The 19,885-nt window shown below is 37.2% G+C and overlaps 1 protein-coding gene, 1 long non-coding RNA gene and 1 pseudogene across 5 annotated transcripts in view; 2 read left to right on the top strand and 1 right to left on the bottom strand.

Annotated features, from left to right (window-relative positions):
• The window catches only part of LOC115289601, a 53,692-nt gene that overhangs the window by 15,193 nt on the left and 18,614 nt on the right, over positions 1 to 19,885 (bottom strand). The gene's annotated exons all lie outside the window — the stretch shown is intronic.
• KATNAL1 (katanin catalytic subunit A1 like 1) overlaps positions 1 to 19,885 on the top strand; it is a 93,723-nt gene that overhangs the window by 8,209 nt on the left and 65,629 nt on the right. For all 4 annotated transcript variants that reach the window (XM_029936892.1, XM_029936891.1, XM_029936889.1 and 1 more), the window contains exons 2-3: positions 15,341 to 15,516; positions 17,447 to 17,607. In XM_029936892.1, the coding sequence (XP_029792752.1) occupies positions 15,355 to 15,516; positions 17,447 to 17,607 (323 nt within the window). In that variant the 5' untranslated portion in view covers positions 15,341 to 15,354. The remainder of the gene's footprint in view (positions 1 to 15,340; positions 15,517 to 17,446; positions 17,608 to 19,885) is intronic.
• Positions 14,038 to 14,566, top strand: LOC115289600 (annotated as a pseudogene).

The raw sequence follows: 19,885 nt of genomic DNA on the forward strand, positions 1-19,885 counted from the left end.
CCCTCCCCCCTCACTCTCCCTTTAGCATTTTGAAGATATAATTTCAGTGTCTCCAGGCTTCCATTATTGATTTTGAAAAGTTAGCGGTCTTTGTCCATTTTATATCATTTCTCTCTACTGCCTTTAGAATTCTTCAGTTTTACTACATTGTTTCTAGGTGTGGACTTATTTTATTTTATTTATAGAGAGTTACTGTGTTCTATAGATTGTGAAATTTCTTACCCACTACAACCTGAACATTGCTTGTCTTTTTCCTTCTGGAATTCATAATAGACATATCATGGACCATCTCTTTCTGCATTTCTTATCTTTGTTTACTTATTCTGTCTCTATAAATTCTGGGTGATTTCTTCAGCTTTGTCTTCCAGTTTAGCAATTCTTTTTTCATCTGTGTCTAATTTGCCATTTCCTTAGTCCATTGAACTTTTGATTTCAATGACTATAGGTTTTTAATGCTAGAAGTTCATTTAAATTGTTTTTCTTATCTGCCTGTTCATTTCTAATATATTGCTTCTGTGTTTTTAAGTATACTTATAGTAAATAATAGATTATGAAGTGCTTTAGATAATAACATTAATTCTTTTGTATGTTGTATCGTTTGACTCTCCCTCATGGTCCATTGTATTTTTTTGTTTCTTGAAGTTTTAGTTGTAACCTCAGTGGAAATAGTGTGAGGCCTGGGTCAAGAATACATACTGTACATTTGTGGTTTCTTTCCTTCAAAATGCCTATGGAGAACTGATGAATAAATAACACATTTTCATATATCCATATAATGGGATATTACTCAGCAATAAGAAGAATATAAATTACAGATAAATGCAACAGCATGCTTGACTCTGAAAAGCATTGTTCTAAATGAAAGAAGTCAAACAGCAGTATACACACTGAGTGATTCTATTTATGTCACATTCTAGAAAGACAAAATTACTGTGATACACACACAGAAGAATACATCATGGAAGGGGGTAGAAATTGACCGCAAAGTGATAGGAAGGAATTTTCTGGCATGATGGAAATGTTCTGTATGTCCACAGTGGTTATGCAACTGTATATATATATATATATTTGGATATATATATACACACACATGCAACTGTATATATATATTTGAAAAGAAATCAAAGTATACAATTAAAATTAGTGAATTCATTATATAAACTTATATCTCAATAAAACTGAATTTAAAATAACAGGCAGAACTAACTTATCAATGGTAACAGAAGTCAGAATAGTAATAGTCCTTGAGAAGAAGTACTAATTAAGAGGGAACAGGAAGGATCCTTCTGGGGTGCTGGAAATGTTCTGTATCTTGATGTGGGTATTATGTGGATGCACCAGTGTTAAAATTCATTGAGCTGTACATTTAAGACTTGTGTGCTCCTGTATAAATTATATATTTCAACAAGAAAATACAAGAGGAGAAAAATACTCTATAGAGAAAGGTTAGAATATAAAGTTGGGAAAATCTTGAAGAAAATAGAGCCAGAGGATAAAGAGATGGAAAATGGGAGAGAAAAGGTAAGATAGAGGACCAACCTAGGAAGTCCAATAGCTGAAATAAAGTGTTCCCAAAAGAGACAATAGAAAAAAATGGGAAGAAATCATAAATGAAATAATTCAGAAGTTTTTCTAATGAAAGGTCTTAATTTCTATTTTGAAGGAGTCCCACGTAGACCCATTTCATTTAAAAAAAAATATAATTTATTGTCATATTGGCTAACATACAGTGTGTACATTGTGCTCTTGGTTTTGGGGGTAGATTCTCTTGATTCATTGCTTACAACACCCACTGCTCATCCCAACAAATGTCCTCCTCCATGCCCATCACTCATTTTCCCCTCTTCCCCACCCCCATCAGACCTCAGTTTGTTCCCTGTATTTAAGAGTCGTTTATGGTTTGCTTCCCTCCCTCTGTGTTTGTATCTATTTTTCCACATTCCCTTCCTCCATGGTCTTCTGTTAAGTTTCTCAAGTTCCACATATGAATGAAAACATATGATATCTGCTATAAACATTGGGATACATGTGTCCTTATGAATCAGCACTTCTGTATCCTTTTGATAAATCCATAGCAGTGCTATTGCTGGGTCATAGGATAGTTCTATTTTTAATTTTTTGAGGAACCTCCACACTGTTTTCTGGAGCAGCTGCACCAGTTTGTATTCCTACCAACAGTGCAAAAGGGTTCCCATTTCTCCACATTTGCGCCAGCATCTGTTCTAAGTTGTTCATTTTAGCCACTCTGACCAGTGTGAGGTGGTACCTCACTGGGGTTTTGATTTGTATTTCCTTGATAATGAATGATGCTGAGCATCTTTTCATGTGTCTGTTGGCCATCTGGATGTTCTTTGGAAAAATGTCAATTCATGTCTTCTGCCCATTTCTTCACTGGATTATTTGTTTTCAAGTGTTGAGTTTGGTAAGTTCTTTATAGATTTTGGAGCCTATCCCTTTATCCAATATGTCATTTGCAAATATCTTTTCCCATTCTGTTGGTTGCCCTTTAGTTTTGTTGATTGTTTCCTTTGCAGTGCAGAACCTTTTTATCTCGATGCAGTCCCAATAGTTCATTTTTGCTTTTAATTCCCTTGCTTTTGGAGATGTGTCAAGGAAGAAATTGCTGTGGCTGAGGTCAAAGAGGTTGTTGCCTTTTTTTCCCCTCTAGAATTTTGATGGTTTCCTGCCTCACATTTAGGTCTTTCATCCATTTTGAGTTTCTTTTTGTGTATGGTGTAAGAAAGTGGTCTAGTTTCATTCTTTTGCATGTTGCTGTCCAGTTCTCCCAGCACCACTTGCTAAAGAGACTGTCTTTATTCCATTGGATACTTTTTCCTGCTTTGTCAAAGATTAGTTGGCCATACACTTGTGGTCCAATTCTGGGTTCTCTATTCCATTGGCTCATGTGTCTGTTTTTGTACAAATATCATATTGTCTTGATGATTACAGCTTTGTAATAGAGGCTAAAGTCTGAGATTGTGATCTCATCTGCTTTGATTTTCTTTTTCAACATCACTTTGGCTATTAGTGTCTTTTGTGGTTCCATATAAATTTTAGGATTATTCTAGCTTTGAGAAGAATGCCTGTGCAAATTTTGTTTGGGATTGCATTGAATGTGTAGATTGCTTTGGGTAGTATTGACATTTTTATCAATATTTCTTCTTCCAATCCATGAGCATGGAATGTTTTTCCATTTCTTTGTGTCTTCAGTTTGTTTCATAACTTTTCTATAGTTTTCAGCACACAGATCTTTTATATCTTTGGTTAGGTTCATTCCTAGGCATTTTATGGTTCTTGGTGCAATTGTAAATGGGAACAATTTCTTGATTCTTTTTCTGTTGCTTCATTATTGGTGTATAGAAATGCAACTGATTTCTATACATTGATTTTGTATCCTGCGACTTTGCTGAATTCATGTATTGGTTCTAGCAGCTTTTTGTGAAGTCATTCGGGTTTTCCATGTAGAGTATCACGTGTTTGGTGAAAAGCAAAAGTTTGTCTTTGCCAATTTTGATGCCTTTTATTTCATTTTGTTATCAGATTGCAGATGCTAGGACTTCCAACACAATGTTAAACAACAGTGGTGAGAGTTGACATCCCTGTCATGTTCCTGATCTTGGGGAAAGCTCTCCATTTTTCCCCATTGAGGATGATAATTAGCTGTGGGCTTTTCATATATGGCTTTTATGATGTTTAGGTATGTTCTTTCTATCCTGACTTTCCTGAGGGTTTTATTAAGAAAACAGAGTGTATTTTGTCAAATGCTTTTTCTGCATCTATTGAGAGGATCATGTAGTTTTTATCCTTTTGTTTTTATTATGTGATGTATCACATTGATTGATTTGTGAATATTGAACCAGTCCTGCAGCCCAGGAATGAATCCCACTTGGTCATGGTGAATGATTCTTTTTATATGCTGTTGAATTTGATTTGCTAGTATCTTTTCGAGAATTTTTGCATCTGTATTCTTCAGGGGTATTGGCCTATAGTTTGCTTTCTTTGCTGGGTCTCTGTCTGGTTTGGGAATCAAGGTCATGCTGGCTTCATAGAATGAGTCTGGAAGTTTCCCTTCCATTTGTATTTTATGGAACAGCTTGAGAAGGACAGGTATAATTCTGCTTTAAATATCTGGTAGAATTCCTTTGGGAAGCCATCTGGCCCAGAACTCTTATTGGTTGGGAGATTTTTGATAACTGATTCAATTTCTTTGCTGGATATGGGTCTGTCAAATTTTCTATTTCTTCCCCTTTGTGTTTTAGTAGTGTGTGGGTGTCTAGGAATTTGTCCATTTTTTCCAGGTTGTCCAGTTTGTTGGCATATAATTTTTCATAATAGTCTCTGATTAATTGTATTTTTGAGGAATTGGTTGTGATAAGTCAAATTTCATTCATGGTTTTAACTATTTGGGTCCTCTTTCTTTTCTTTTTGAGAAGTCTGGCTAGGGGGTTATCAATTTTATTTATTTTTTCAAAGAACCAGCTTAGTTTCATTGATCTGTTTTACTGTGGGTTTTTCCCCCCTTTGATTCCATATTATTTTATTTCTGCTCTAATCTTTATTATTTCTCTTCTTCTGTTGGATTTAGGGTTTTGTTTTGTTTTGTTTTGTTTTTGCTGTTCTTCTAGTTCTTTTAGGTGCTCTGTTAGATTTTGTATTTGGGATTTTTCTTATTTCTTGAGATAGGACTGGATTGCAATGCATGTTCCTCTTAGGACTGCCTTGGCTGCATCCCAAAGGGTTTGGAATGTCCTGTCCTGTTTTAATTTTCATTTGTTTCCAAATACTTTTTAATTTATTCTTTAATTGTCTGGTTGACAATTACAATATATTTATATATATTATATGTCGTATATATATATCATGATATAATTATGATATAATGCCCTTCTTCATTTCTTGTTACAGCCTTTAGTTTAAAATCTAGATTGTCTAAGTATGCATACTGGTTGACCCATTCATTCTTTAGTAGGATGTTCTTTAACCTCCATGCATTTGGAGGTTTTCCAAAAATTTTCCTATGGTTGATTTCAAGTTCCATAGGATTATGATCTGAAAATGTGCCTGGTATATTGCAATTCTTTTATATTTATTGAGGGCTATTTGGTGACCCAGTATGTGATCTATCTTGGAGAATGTTCCATGTACACTCCAGAAAAATGTGTATTCTTCTGCTTTTGGATGAAAAGTTCTGAATATAGCTGTCAAGTCCATCTGGTCTAGTATATCATTCAGGGCCATTTTTTTCTTTATTGATTTTCTGCCTAGATGATCTGTCTGGTGCTGTAAGTGGGGTATTAAAGTCCCCTGGAATTACCACATAAGATTGCTCATGTTTGTGATTAATTGTTTTATATATTGAGTGCTTTCAAATTGGGTGCATAAACATTTATAATTGTTAGCTCTTCTTGATAGATGGACCCTGTAATTATGATATAATGCCCTTCTTCATTTCTTGTTACAGCCTTTAGTTTAAAATCTAGATTGTCTGATGTAAGTATGCATACTCCAGCTTTCTTTTGACATCCAGTAGCATGATAGATGGTTCTCCATCCCTTCACTTTCAATCTGAAGGTGTCCTCAGGTCTAAAATGAGTCTCTTGTAGAGAGCAGATAGATGGGTCTTGTTGTTGTTGTTTTTTAATCCATTCTGATACCCTTTGTCTTTTGCTTGTAGCATTTATGTTCAGTGTTTTATTGAAAGATATAGATTTAGTGTCAGAGTGTTATCTGTAGGTTTAATGCTTGTAGTGATGTCTCTGGTCCTTTGTGAACCTCACAACATTCCACTCACAGAGTTCCCCTTAGGATCTCTTGTAGGGCTAGTTTAGTGGTGATGAACTCCTTTAGTTTTTGTTTCTCTGGGAAAACCTTTCTTTCTTCTTCTATTCTGAATGACAGGTTTGCTGGATAAAGGATTCTTGACTGCATATTTTTCCTATTCAGCACATTGAATATTTCCTTCTGGCCTGCCAAGTTTCAGAAGATAGGTCTGCTACTACCCTTATGTGTCTACTCTTGTAGGCCAAGGAACATTTGTCCCTAGCTGCTTTCAGAATTCTCTTTATGTTTGTATTTTGCAAGTTTCACTGCAATAGGCCATGCAGAAGATCAGTTCCTGTTATGTCAGAAGGGAGTTTTCTGTGCTTTCTGGGTTTCAGTGTCTGTCTCCTTCCCCAGATGGGGAAGTTCTCAGCTATGATTCGTTCAAGTACACCTTTCTCTCTCTTTTTCTCTGGCACTTCTATGTTCTACTCCTTTCTCTCTCTTCTGGAACTTCTATGATACAGATATTATTCTGTTTCATTGAATCACTTAATTCTCTAATTCTCCCCTCGTTCTAGAATTTTCTACCTCTCTCTCTTTTTTTAGCTTCATCTTTTTCCATAATTTTATCTTGTGTTTCATTTGTTCTCCCCTCTGCCTCTTCAATTGTCACTGCCTCTGCTGCTAGTTTATTTTGAACCTCATTTACAGCATTTTAAAATTCATCCTATTTTTTAGTTACTTGATCTCTGTAGCAGTAGATTCTCTTCTGTCTTCTGTGCTTTTTTCAAGCCCAGCAATTAATCTTACGACTATTATTCTAAATTCTTCCTGTAATTTCTTTTGAGGAGAATGCTTCCATTTTATCATTTTGGCTAGTTTTCTGTCCCTTAATGTGTTTTAAAGGCTTGTTATGTGTCTGCACCTGTGAGCACTACTGTACTAAAGAGGGGCCATCCACTGTCCAGGGTCTGGACCTACAGGAGATGTTTTTTGGAGTGTTTTGCTTGTTCTCTGTTGTTGTGACTCTGGTTATTTTATCTCCATACTCGTAGTGCTGTTTTGGACCCTTCACCGGGTGTGCTTTGATTTGTTTGTGAAAGTAGCCCTGGAGAAAACGAACAAAAAACAACAAGAACAACAATAAACAACAACAAAAACCAACAGGGTGTGGTAGTATTGGTAGAAGAGGTTTAATCCCATACAAAGAAATGACAGAGGCAGGGAAAAAGAAAATAAAATTGACCAGGCAGAAAAACTATGCAACTTAATCCAGAGAGAGAGGAAGATGAAGAAGATAAATACAGACCAGGTATAAAGAGAATAGATTCAGTGTATCTGCTTAAACAAACCAACAATCAGAATAAACAGACCAGAGGAGGGAAGAAATAAGGAGAAAAGGAAGAAAAGAAATATATTTAATAAGAATTAAAAAAAATTTTTTACATTTATTTATTTTTGACAGACAGAGTGAGACAGAGTGTGAGCAGAGGAGGGACAGAGAGAGGAGGAGACACAGAATCCGAAGCAGGCGCCAGGCTCTGAGCAAACATTAAGCATAGAGCCCAACACGGGGCTGGACCCCATGAACCGTGAGATCATGACCTGAGCTGAAGTCGGATGCCTAACCAACTGAGCCACCCAGGCGCCCCAGAATTATCTAAGAATTAAATCAGAAAATGCAAAACCACTGGATACCTTGTCTGGAGGAGGAACTGGTCTGGAGAAGGGCTGTCTCTTGGTCAACAACAATCTTGGGTAGATGCGCAGTTACCCGGCGTGGAGGGGCGTGGTGTAGTGTAGGCGGGTCCTGCCTCCCCCATGACCCCAATGCCGCTTCCCTGAAGCCCCACCTTGTTAGTGAGGGAGAGAAAAATAGTGACCCCGCAGTCTCTCCTCCCCGGACTGGTTAGGCTCATCTCACTGTGTCATGGGCGCGAATAAGGCAGTCCTGTCCCACTCTGCCAACTCCAGCGCCTCTCTGGTGCTTGGCTGGGATTTAAACCCGGATTCCCTAAAGGGTCTCCCGCTCCATGTGCCCCTGATTTTGCTGATATATGGCCTTTGGCTGGCAGGTACAGGCAGTCTTTGTTCTTTGAATAGTTATATACCTTCTTTCTGCAGCACTCAAGGGAAGGGATCGCTTTCTCCTGAGCTAGTTACCAGACCAGGGCTGGCTCCCCTCCTCTCCAGGTGCGGTAACTGGGCAGCTGGCCCAAGTCTGGAGAAAGCCCTGCAGTCAGAAATTGGATCCTTCTCCGTCCCTGGTCTGTGGTTATTCCTCTTGTCCAGATACCGTCCTACACTTGCACAGCCTCTCTCTTCTCTTTGTCGCTCTGCAGAAGGGGATCCCTCCCATCCGTTCCTACACTTCCCATTTTCTCTCTCCCAGTTTGCAGTCATGCACCTGTGGCCCACCAGGTTGTCCCCGTGGGCTCCTGGAGACGTCTCTGTCACTCTGCAGCTCGGACTCTTGGAATTCAAAGTCTTTAGGCCTCAACACTGCCGTGTTTGATGGATTAGGGAAGTTGGGTCCCCTATTTCTCCACCATGTTGGCTCTCTCCCCCATATAGATCCAATTAAAATACATCTTCAACAGTTTTAGAAAGCTTTGGTCAAAGAGAAGGTGCTATAAACTTGCAGAAAAGGGAGAAAAACAGGTAATATATAAAGAGTCAGGAATTTGAATGACTTCAGTCTTTCCAATTTAATTGAAACCTAGAAGGTAATAAAGCAGTGCCTTCAAAATTCTGAAGGAAAATTATTTCCAAACTAGAATTCAGTAGCTAATCAAACTATCACAAATGTATGAGGGTAGAATAATGGTAAAGTCTCAAAAACTCTACCTCCCATCTTTGGAAAATGTGTTTTATAAAAGTAGGGGTGTAAACCAAGAAAGAGAAAGGTGTGTGATAGACACAAACAGAAGAGATTCAACATAGAGGAGGCAAGAGGGCTCTCCAGGTTGAAAGTTGATACCAAGTTGAAGAGCCTTGAAAAGTAGATATTGTGTCTTCCTCCAGAACAAAGGTTAGGCCTGCTTATAATAGCCTTAGAAGAAAGAGTATCTTCTTCTGGAACAAAGGATAGATATGCATATACTGTTCAGTATAATAGATTGGGTTCCCTAACTGAAGATACCTCTCCTGTAATGCAACCTACTGTATCTACAGATGTCAGTTTCCTTATGCATTGCCCTGTGGGAACTGGGGCTTGAGGAAGTGGTGCTTCTGCCCCTATACCTTGGGTTGTTTTCCAGAAGTTTTATAGTTTTCACTTATGTTTAGATCATCAATTCATTTTGAGATGATTTTTGTATATGATGTGAGGTAAGAGTCATCCTTTTGCATATGGATATCTGGTTGTTTTAGCACCCTTTTTTGAAAAAAAATTTGCCGTTGTTGACTTGCCTTGAGAACTTTGTCAGAAATTAATTGGCCATATACGTATACATCTTCTGGAATGTCTAATTTGTGCCATTGGTCTGTGAGCCTGTATGCCAATCCCACACTGTCTTCACTGCTGCAACTTTATAGTAAATCTTGGAAACAGATGGTATAAGTTGTCTTACTTTACTCTTTTGCTAACTCATTTTGGCTATTCTATGCCCTTCGTATTTCTGTATCAATTTTGAAATCAGCTTGTCAGTTTTTACAAGAAAGGCTGCTGGAATTTTGGTCACGACTGTATTGATTTATGGCTCACTTTCAAGAGAACTGACCTCTTACCTGTATTGAATGTTTCAGTTCATAAATACATGCACATGTACGTTTATTTGTTAATTTAACTCATCTTTAACTTCTCTTAGCAATATTTAGTAGTTTTGTTATGTTACGTTCTTGGGTGTATTTTGTTAAATATATCTGTATTTAATATTTTTGGGTGATTTTGTTTTTTTGATTTTTGTTTTCAATTATTGTTAGTATGTAGAAATGCACTTGATTTTTTATATTGACCTTGTGTCCTGCAACATAATAACTTCTGAGTTATAAAATGAATTTTGAGTTACAAAACTCACATATTAACTCTAGTAGCTATTGTAGATTCCCTAGGATTTTCTCCATTAATAATCAGGTTGTATAAGAATAAAAGCAGCTTATCTTAATTTCCAATCTGAATGCGTTTTTTTTCTTACCTTATTGCACTGGTTAGAACCTCTAGTTCTAATGTAGAATAGAAGGAATGAGAACAAATATACTGGCCTTGTTATTTCTTGATCTTGGAGGAGAGCAGCCTTTCACAATAAATATGATTTTAGATGTAGGTATTTCATAGATGCTCTTTGTTGGGCTGAGGAAATTCTCTTCTTAGTTTGCTAAAAGTTCTTATGAATGGTGACTTTTGTCAAAGTTTCTGCATTTATTGAGATGATCATACATTTCTAGTCTCTTAAAATTCTGTTGATTGGTTTTTAGTATAAACCATCTTGAATTTTTGGTATTAACCCTTCTTTGGTCATAATGCATTATACTTTTTATGTATTATTGCCCTTGACTACCTAAAATTTAAAGATTTTTGTATCTGTGTTGCTATGTAAATTTCTTTTCTTATAATGTCTAGTTTTGGTATCAGGATAATGCTGCCCTTAAAGTAGGATTTGGGTTTTTCTACCTCTTCTTTTTAAAATTTATTTTTATTTTTTTATTTTAGAGAGAGAGAGGGTGGGGGAGAGGGACAGAGGGGGAGAGAGAATCTTAAGCAGCAGGCTTCAGGCTCAGCATGGATCTCAATGTGGGGTTTGGTCCTATGACCCTGGATTATTACCTGAGCCAAAATCAGGATTTGGGTGCTCAACTGACTAAGTCACCCAGGCACTCCAATATGTTATACTTCTAATGTACATGAGGGGTGCCTGGGTAGCTCAGTCGGTTAAGCATCTGACTTTGGCTCGGGTCCTGATCTTGTGATTGGTGAGTTCAAGCCCTGTGTCTGGCTCTGTGCTGACAGCTCAGAGCCTGGAACCTGTTTTGGATTCTGTGTCTCCCTCTCTGTTCCTCCCCTGCTCACATTCTGTCTCTCAAAAATAAATATTAAAAAATTTAAAAAATAAACTATACTAGAGTATGGATTATCGAATTAAAATTTTTTGTCTTTTATTTATTTTTGAGAGACAGAGAAAGTGTGAGCAGGGGAGTATCAGAGAGAGAGGGAGACAGAATCTGAAGCAGGCTCCAGGCTCTGAGCTAGCTGTCAGCACAGAGCCTGACACGGGGCTCGAACCCATGAACCGTGAGATCATGACCTGAGCCGAGGCTGGACGCTTAACCAACTGAGCCACCCAGGTGCCCCTGGCTTATCGAATTAGATGACACAGCATTGATTCTTATGCAGTGAGACTATAGCTGTGCTAAGGAAATACAGTGACATTACCAGACTAATCACTCATCATAGTATTCCCAACTTCAGAAAAACAAAGGTCTGAAAAATTAGAAAATGGAAAAAGGAGTATCTTAACCACAGAAGAATTTCTTCACAGAATTATTAATTGAAAATCAGACTGCCCCCAGATTAAGTTTCTGAGTATTTCCTTTGTTAGTCAAGTCAGGAGGTCATTTAACTGATGGTGTCTTAACCATATTGTGTTTGGTTGTAGTAGCCAAAGAAATGTGTCTGGAGAAAATAAACTCTTTAAAACTATTAGCCTTTTGGCAAGAACAGTTGCTGCAAGGGCTGAAACCATTAATAATCAATTAAAAAACAAAGCAGATGATTTTGAGTGGGTTTCCTTGGCTTTTGTGGATTGGCAAGAGGTTACCAATACAGCTCAATGATTGTTATTCAAGAAGTCTATTCTAAGTGTGAAGTTTTTGAAGAATCAGTTTCAATGATAGTGCTTGTGGAGTGACTACTGACAAAAATATTCACAAAAAGTTCAGAAAACACTAAGTTTGTATGATCAGAGAGGTGCAGTCTGTTAAGATGTATGACAGTTGATGGGGGTAGAAATATGTAACAGAAAGCGGCTTAGGAGAACAAATTTATGAAACCTTTAAAATGTAAAGTAGTTAAAACATATGGTTATTTATTTTATTTATCAGCAGGTATTTTGCAGAGAATATTTGAGTATATCATGAAATGCCGAACTAGTAGTGTCTCTAGGCTCAAGTGTGTTGCTCTCATGGACTTAGTCGGTGTTAGCTCCATGAATTTCGGTCAGAATGGAAGCCGATTGCCCTGACCTGCCCCACCACACTGCAGCTGAGGGGCTTGGTTGTGACGGGAAAGTCCTGTTCCGGTCTTTTGAGCTTTGGGCTGATTTGAGATCTTTCTGAACGAGAGGAACTGCTCTCAACCTCTGTGATAGATCACTGAATGGCTTTGGAAATCAGTTTTCACTGCAGACTTGGTCATGTTTCTTAAAGAACTCAACCTAAAATTACAAGTCAAACCTTGCTTATATGCAAAACGGGAAGTGATTTCGATGCCAACTCATGGTATTTGAATCACAAATAACATTAAGCTGTTCTATGAAGCTTTCCAGGCCATCAGAAGTTAAGGTAAAGAAATGATGTTGCCGTTCCCACTCAGGTTTGCAGTAGATATGTTTTCTGAGCTCAGTTTCAGCAGCCTTTCTAAGACTTTGAAGCAAGTGCAAAGGAAATGACCATATTACAAAATCCATTCTATGTGCAATTGAGGCACTTGCACCCAACCTTAACCTCTAATTGGAAGTGATTGATCTGCTGTGTGAGGCATGCTGAAAGAGCAAATACTAAGAGAAGAAAAAAATCTGTAGATATCTTCCAAACAGTGAATATGGTAAATTGAAATCATATGTATGTGACGGCATGCCATCTTTCAGGGTAAAAAGACATTTTCAAACATGAAATACCTAAATTCTTATTTAAAAAGCAGCATTATCATATGAACATTTGCAGTTGATTTTGATTATAGGGAACACTAATTTCAAATCTCAACTAAGTGAAATATTATCCCCCTAAAAGTACTTCATTCTTACTAGGAGGCTGGTTTTATAAAAAGTTGTGCTCAACAGTTATTACTATAACCTAAGATGTTTACTGTCTGATTCTTTATACAAAGATTTTGCTGACCCCTGCTTTACATCAAGATACTGATTTTTATTTTGAGAGAGAGAGAGAGAGAGAGAGAGAGAGAGAGCAAGCGTGTAAGAGTGGGGAGAAGAACAGAAGGAGAGAGACAGAGAGAATCATGGGGCTTTATCTCACGACCATGAGATCATGATCTGAGCTGAAATCAGGAGTTGGATGCATAACTGAGCTACCCAGGCACCCCCCACATGAAGATATTTTTATCCTGGGCAGTTGTGTACCTGCACGTATGAGCAGAGATAACGCTTTTGTGTCACAATGGCTTTAAAAGAAAATAATATATGGAGCAGCTTTTTTTTTTCCTTCTTCTGGACTTACTAATTACAGCTCATTCACTATAATGAGACCTTATTGCTTTGTGTTAATGTTCTAATTTGAAGAAGAGGCTTTGCTTGGTTGCCCTGTGTTGTGCGGCTGGATCTGATGAGCCACTGCAGTTCCTAACTGTGCAAAGGTTGTGTACACTCTGTTGTGGTACAATTCAAAATGACACAGATGCTGCCTGCAAGGAACTTATGCTGGGAGAAGGGACCCATAATCTAGCAAAGCACATAAAGGAAACAGCCTTATTTTTCAGAATGTACTGGAGTCCGCTGAAATGCCTGGAACTACATGTGCTTAATTTGAAAGAGAGTTTTTGAGCTCCTTAAGAATAGATAAGAAGTGGAGAGAAGGAGCCAAGCTCCTCACACCAGAATTAAATTCCCTCAGAAAGGCATGGAGAAATACTTTGATTTTCTCTACTAAGTGGATTCCTTGGTTTAATGTTCTGGGAAATAAGAGAAGGACAATCTGGACTCTTCTCGGAGGCCATTCTTTTATATCTCTGAACTTCCTACAGTTTGTAGTCTTTAGTGGAGAGGATCTTTGCATAGGAGGCCATGGAGGATGCTGGGAGACTTTTGGGAAGCCTGGAAGAAGAGCAAGAATTCCTGGATCAGAGAGTACAATATTCTTCCTAGTATCTATCAAAAGGGAAAGATCAGTGAGAGTTATTTGCACAGACAGAAAGCTATAGAGAATGACAAGACCATAGAAGATTACAGTTTGAGGAGCAGAAGAGGCTCAGGTAGTTTTTGCTTAGATTTAAGTTGTATGGGACAATTAAATACATATAAGTGATGCATGGACAACTATAAGCTATTCCTTTAAAATAGATTTCTTAAGCGTGGCTTTTTGGGGGAGAAGCGGTAGTAAGCGTCTTCATCTCCTGATATGGACCGACAGAATTTTTGACCCGTGACTGCTCCCTACCCTGGAGTGCGTGTAGGAGGTTGGGGTAGCTTGGGCAGCTTCCAGGGTACCCCGGTTGGAGGCGAACCGAGGCCGCACTCTCCTCAGTATGGGTATGGGAGTCGGCAACACATGTTACCGTGCAGCCCCCATCTAGGCCCAATGGGAGAAGCCACTCTCTGCGACGGGGCAGAAGCTTCCCCAGGAGGGATGGGGGGCTGATTTGGGTCTCCATCCCCTGGTGTGCCCTGGCGCAATTTGGCTACTCTCCATGGTGGCAGCAGACCCACCCCCAGGGTTCTCCAAAGACATCTACACCATTTGGATCAGGGCATGGTAGAGAAAAAGGACTGTCTAATGAGTTGGAAAGTTATTTCACGCCTTCAATGCTTGAAGACACTTGGGCTGGCCTAGAACCAGTATCCGAAGTGGATATTGACCAACAGTACAGCAATACTCAAACACTCAAAGGCAGAAAAAAGGAAGATACTTTTGTTAACATTTCTGAAATTCACCCAGAAGCTTCTTGTGACAGGAACATCTTGGACAAAACTTCTACTTGCATAATTAAGTTGAACCCTAAGATGGTGACTTTGAGTAATTAGTTGGGTCTTCTTGGTATTTTTCATCATATCAGGTATTGTTGATAATATAGAAGACATGGTAGAATAATTTACAATATTTAGCCCTTTGGAAGTGCCTACCACTTTTTAGAAGATTTACAGTTTCCAGATATTTAACATTCGTGGTTATATAATGGACGTTTGTCCTTTCATTGGTTTTACCAGTGTTTGTTTGTTTGTTTGTTTGTTTCTTTCTTTCTTTCTTTCTAAAGTATGACTTTTTGTTTTGGGGGCCAAAATATTTTAGGGAGAACTAATTTCTGAAGTGATGTTCAAATATTCCTATGTCGTCAAGAATAAATTGAGTAAAATTGAGTTGATCTTTATTGTAATTACAGCTTGTGGTAATTATAAACAAGCAAGGAAAACGAGTGTCCAATGTATGTACCTGTACCATAAACCAGTCATTCAGAGCTGTGTAATTTCTCTCTGTGTCATCTTCTTGGGTGTTCTTTTATGATCTCCTTTGTACCTCCAAAATTAGAAACTCTGCTCAGTATCATAAGATGCATTCAGATAACCTCAAAGAATGAGAGAACTGTTTTAACTTTGAAAGTACTTTTACGCAGGTATTTTAAAGAATAAGAAAAATGTTCTGAAGTTGGCACCGAAAACTCAATAAGAAGACATCATGTGTTTGTTCTCTGTAGGTCTCTGCAAGAAGATGAATTTGGCTGAGATTTGTGACAATGCAAAGAAAGGAAGAGAATATGCTCTTCTTGGCAACTATGACTCATCGATGGTGTACTACCAGGGGGTGATACAGCAGATTCGGAGACACTGCCAGTCAGTCAGAGACCCGGCTGTCAAAGGCAAATGGCAACAGGTGAGGCCCACTCAGGGAGGGCAAAGGTTTATTGTACTGTGAGACTAGAGTTGGAAAACTAGTTGGAGGTGTTGTAAGTATTCGTTTCTTATTTGTCTGAATACTGAAATATATTTAAAATGTACTCTGAATAATTGTGTCTTGCCTAGTTCATCTTTTTGATAATATCTTTCATGAGACACATTTTGAAGATACTAAATTGTCATTGAATCTACTTTTGATTTTTAAAATTTTCATGATCAGTCACCTAGTTATGTGTTTATAAATTATTGATAATAAGGTATTTCTACTCACCCTTTTCCTTTCATTTTTATCATGTAGTTTTGACCCATTTCACCAAACTTTTCCTTTAAGAAAGTTTCCTCTTTCTTAAAAGGGTCTTTTGAAAGACTCCCTACAAATACAAAGGAATCAATAATCTAATAAAGCTAATATATTTGTTGTGTCTCTTGACTGCACAACTTGATTATATAATAGTACAGTTAATAAAAACTTGAATTAGAATTTCCCCACTTATTCTTAAAACTTAAAATCCTTTTAAAATTAAAAGTACAAAGTCAAGAATTTCTTTGAAGCTTCTTTTTAATGTACTAATGCCTTTCAAGTGTTTTTTTCTAATTTTTCCATGTCAGAAATTAATGTTGCTAAGGTTTCAGGGTAAATTTGGCTTCTTATCCGACTCAAGCGTTACCAAATTATGTTGAGTGAGAACACGATACTTGCTTTAACTCAAGTTGAAATCTGTAGTTGTGCTCCTGCATACTAGCCACAGGCAAGAGTGGTTTATTAATCTAGCATGGAAATGTTTTTGACAATTCCTTAATTGCGTTAAATAGTGACTCTCTATTCAGTTATTTTTACTGTTTATTTCCATTAGGTTCTGTAATTTTATTTCTCCAAGTATATAATCGCCCCTATTCACAGTTGAATTTTACCTAGATTTTTCTTTTCTCTACAGTAAAGTGTAATTTCTGGTCAAAAACCAAATAAGAATTGTTAAAAAGAATTGATGAATACAGTTTTCAATCTGTTATCTATTTGCCTTTGAAAATTAGTTATGGTCTCAAAGTTTGAAAACACAAGAAATTCCATGTAGTAGGAACTCAGTCAAGTTTTTTAAATAAGGGAAAAATCTTGTCTTTGAACTCAAAATGAACTTTATCCAACACTTGAGAGAACTTAAACAAGGCCAGAAGAATTCAGGTTTTAGGTGAAAGAGAATTTAAGTAAAAATTGGAGGGGCGCCTGGGTGGCTCAGTGGTGTGTCCTTCCTACTTCAGCTCAGGTTATGATCTCACGGTTTGTGAGTTTGAGGCCCACATCTGGCTGTCTGCTGTCAGCACAGAGCCTGCTTCAGATCCCCTGTCCCTGTTTCTGCCCTTTCCCTGCTAGTTCTCTCTTTCTCTCTCAAAATAAATAAATAAACTTAAAAAAAATTGGAAGTGGGTAAGGCTTATTATACCGTTTCAGGTTTTCCGATGCTCATAACAGGTACTCCATGTGAACAGGCAATATCCTGGTAATATTAGGAGTAGGAAATGCTGGTGAAAATTCTGGCTGACAATATTCTGGAAGCTGTTTTACAAATATATTAAAATTTAGCATAACATTTTAGATTTCTGGGAATGGTTAACTTGTTACTGACTCCTTGCCTGTTTTAAATTATATTAATGGTCATCACATTCTTTGGTAGAATTAGAGTTCATTTTGAAAAACACATAACTATTTCCCTTATAAAATGGTATATAATGTCTTTTTTCAATCCAGTTCCTGGCCTCTATCTATGTTACTTTACATAGTTCTTTGTTTTTTTAATGTTTTAATGATTCCTTTTGCATACTTTGCTATTGAGAAAATTTGCATTCAGTAGCAATTTATTTGCCATTCATGTAAACTTCAGTTTCTAGCGTAAAGATTATTTCCTTTTAAGGTTCAGCAGGAATTACTGGAAGAATATGAACAAGTTAAAAGTATTGTCAGCACTTTGGAAAGTTTTAAAATTGACAAGCCCCCAGATTTCCCTGTGTCCTGTCCAGATGAACCGTTTAGGGACCCTGCTGTCTGGCCGCCCCCTGTACCCGCAGAGCACAGGTAAATGGGACTTTATATTCTCTTTAGGTACTTTTATAGCTAATTGATATTCAGGATGAAGAGAGTGAAGCTTCATTTAAACAAAGTATAAAAAATATTTCGGGGGTACGTAAAATACGTGTTTACAGTTTTCACACCTATCGGTTTATAGAGTTTATATTTGATGTAGAATAGAAGTAAGTACATCATTTGTCATAGATCTTGCTTTAGAATGTTTTACTACTGTAATCATAACAATGGAAATCTGCTGGTCCTAAAGCTGGTCAGTTCAGTGAGTGAGGTCTTTTAGATTTTCTATCAGCATCAAAACTTGGAGGGCTTTTTTGCTTTAAATTTTTTTGTCTTTAAAAGACTCTCACAACTTTAGATGAAATGATGAGCAGATTGAATTCATCTGGTCAAGCCTACAGCCAGTTTCCAGAGTCATAGTGTGGAAGGAACCCTATCATTCCTTGAAAGTTAAAGGTCAGATTCCCTAGTGTGGCATATAATGCTCTAAACTTTATCTCCCTGATGCCCAGTCTATGCATCATCAACATTAAACCCATCTTTTCTTGTTTTTTTTTTTCCCCAGTCTTTTTTCTTTGTCCAGTCTATTCAGGGGATTCCCATAATCTCCATCTGAGCAATTCATATTCATTGTTTGAGTCTCGGCTCAACTGTTTTTTTCTGTCTATAGCCGGTTTGCTCACACACATCCATTTGTGCATAGTAGTTAGCATGTTGCATTTCTTTGTCTCTTCACAAACTTAGGAGCTTTGCTAAGGCAAAGGCCGTGTTTTTATTTTCTCAAAACAAATTATAAACAACAAACTTCTATTGCTAAAATAGTGTTTGATACATAGTAGGCATTCAACTGACATTGAATGAATAATTTCATGAATTTCCCAAGTGAGGAAACTGAGACCTGAGAGACCTTCACCTAAAAGTTAAGCTAGGCTGCGATCTGGGTTGAGGTCTGTCTGGTTTTCAAACTGTGAAATGCTATTGTGACCAGTGTTGCGTCATACAAAGTAAGTTTCCTTTCGGTCAGTAGATGTGATCACGTGTTTTAACTTGTTGATCTTGAAATCTAAAAGCATTTAAAAAACTGTGAAAATTGGTAATTTATTCCTTCAGGGTTTCTTCCACTGACTTACGGATAATTTTATGATTCCCGTTATAAAAACACTAGATGATGATTCTTCTCTAAAGTCTGCAACAACATAGCCCCCCCCTTTTTTTTTTGCATATGTAACTACTTTCGGGTATTGTGGATTAAGATAACCATTATCTCTCCAACGTCAACAGTTCAGGAGTCATAGGGTTGTTACCACAGCAGTTCCAAAGTAAATACTGAAAAAAAGAAATAATGGCATTTTGATTTATCAGAACTTGAAGATTTTGTGTATGTGGGTGTAATACAATACCTTAGCCTTTTTCTGAAAGTCATTAATTCAGAAATATACCTCTAGTTTACAGCTAAAAGCTAACAATAACCTTATTTAGGTGTGTTAAATATAACATTATAGAAGCGAGGTGACAGCGTGTTGATTTGAGTTATGTGTGTATATATATGGCAGACTGATTACTACGGAAGCTTTAACTACCGCCTCCATCGTGTCACATAATTATCTTGTGTGGGGGGGGGGGGACAATTAAGATCTAGTCTCTTAGCACCTCTGGAAGTTGTAATACAGTATTGTTGTATATTATCTCTATACTCTGTTAGATTTCCAGGACTTATTTATCTACTCATTGCAAGTTTGTAATCTTAAGCATCTTCCCAATTTTCAGCTCCTATTATTTAACTCTCTGTTGTTATAATTTTTTTTTTCAGGTCAAAATGTAGGTTCATAGTTTATTAATAAACAACAACAAAACTCAAACTCTCCAACTCAAAGGCACAGTATGAGGAACTCTACAATTTCATCACTGTATCAGATTTTATGAACTCAGTCCTATTTAGTGTACTCTAGAATACAGGATAAAAGAAAAGTGACACAAAATTTTCAAGTTTTATTTTCTACGTGTCAACGTTCTGATTATTTAATCTGACAAGGTCTGACCCCAATCAGATTGTTAATTATTTCCATTTGTAATTAGTTACCTCAAAGAAAAAACTTTTAATTAATTTTGAATATAAATCACCAAAAATAAATATTCACTTAATGCGGTCTTCTCTGATTTAAGATATCAAAAGGTTTTTTCCTTCCCAAATAAAGATTCTAAGATAAATTCAAGATTCCTTTGAATGAAAAAAAGATACATCTTCTAAAACAGTGAGCTTACAAAACAA

Source organism: Suricata suricatta, chromosome 4 (assembly GCF_006229205.1).
Source record: "Suricata suricatta isolate VVHF042 chromosome 4, meerkat_22Aug2017_6uvM2_HiC, whole genome shotgun sequence".
NCBI classification, from domain to species: domain Eukaryota; kingdom Metazoa; phylum Chordata; class Mammalia; order Carnivora; family Herpestidae; genus Suricata; species Suricata suricatta.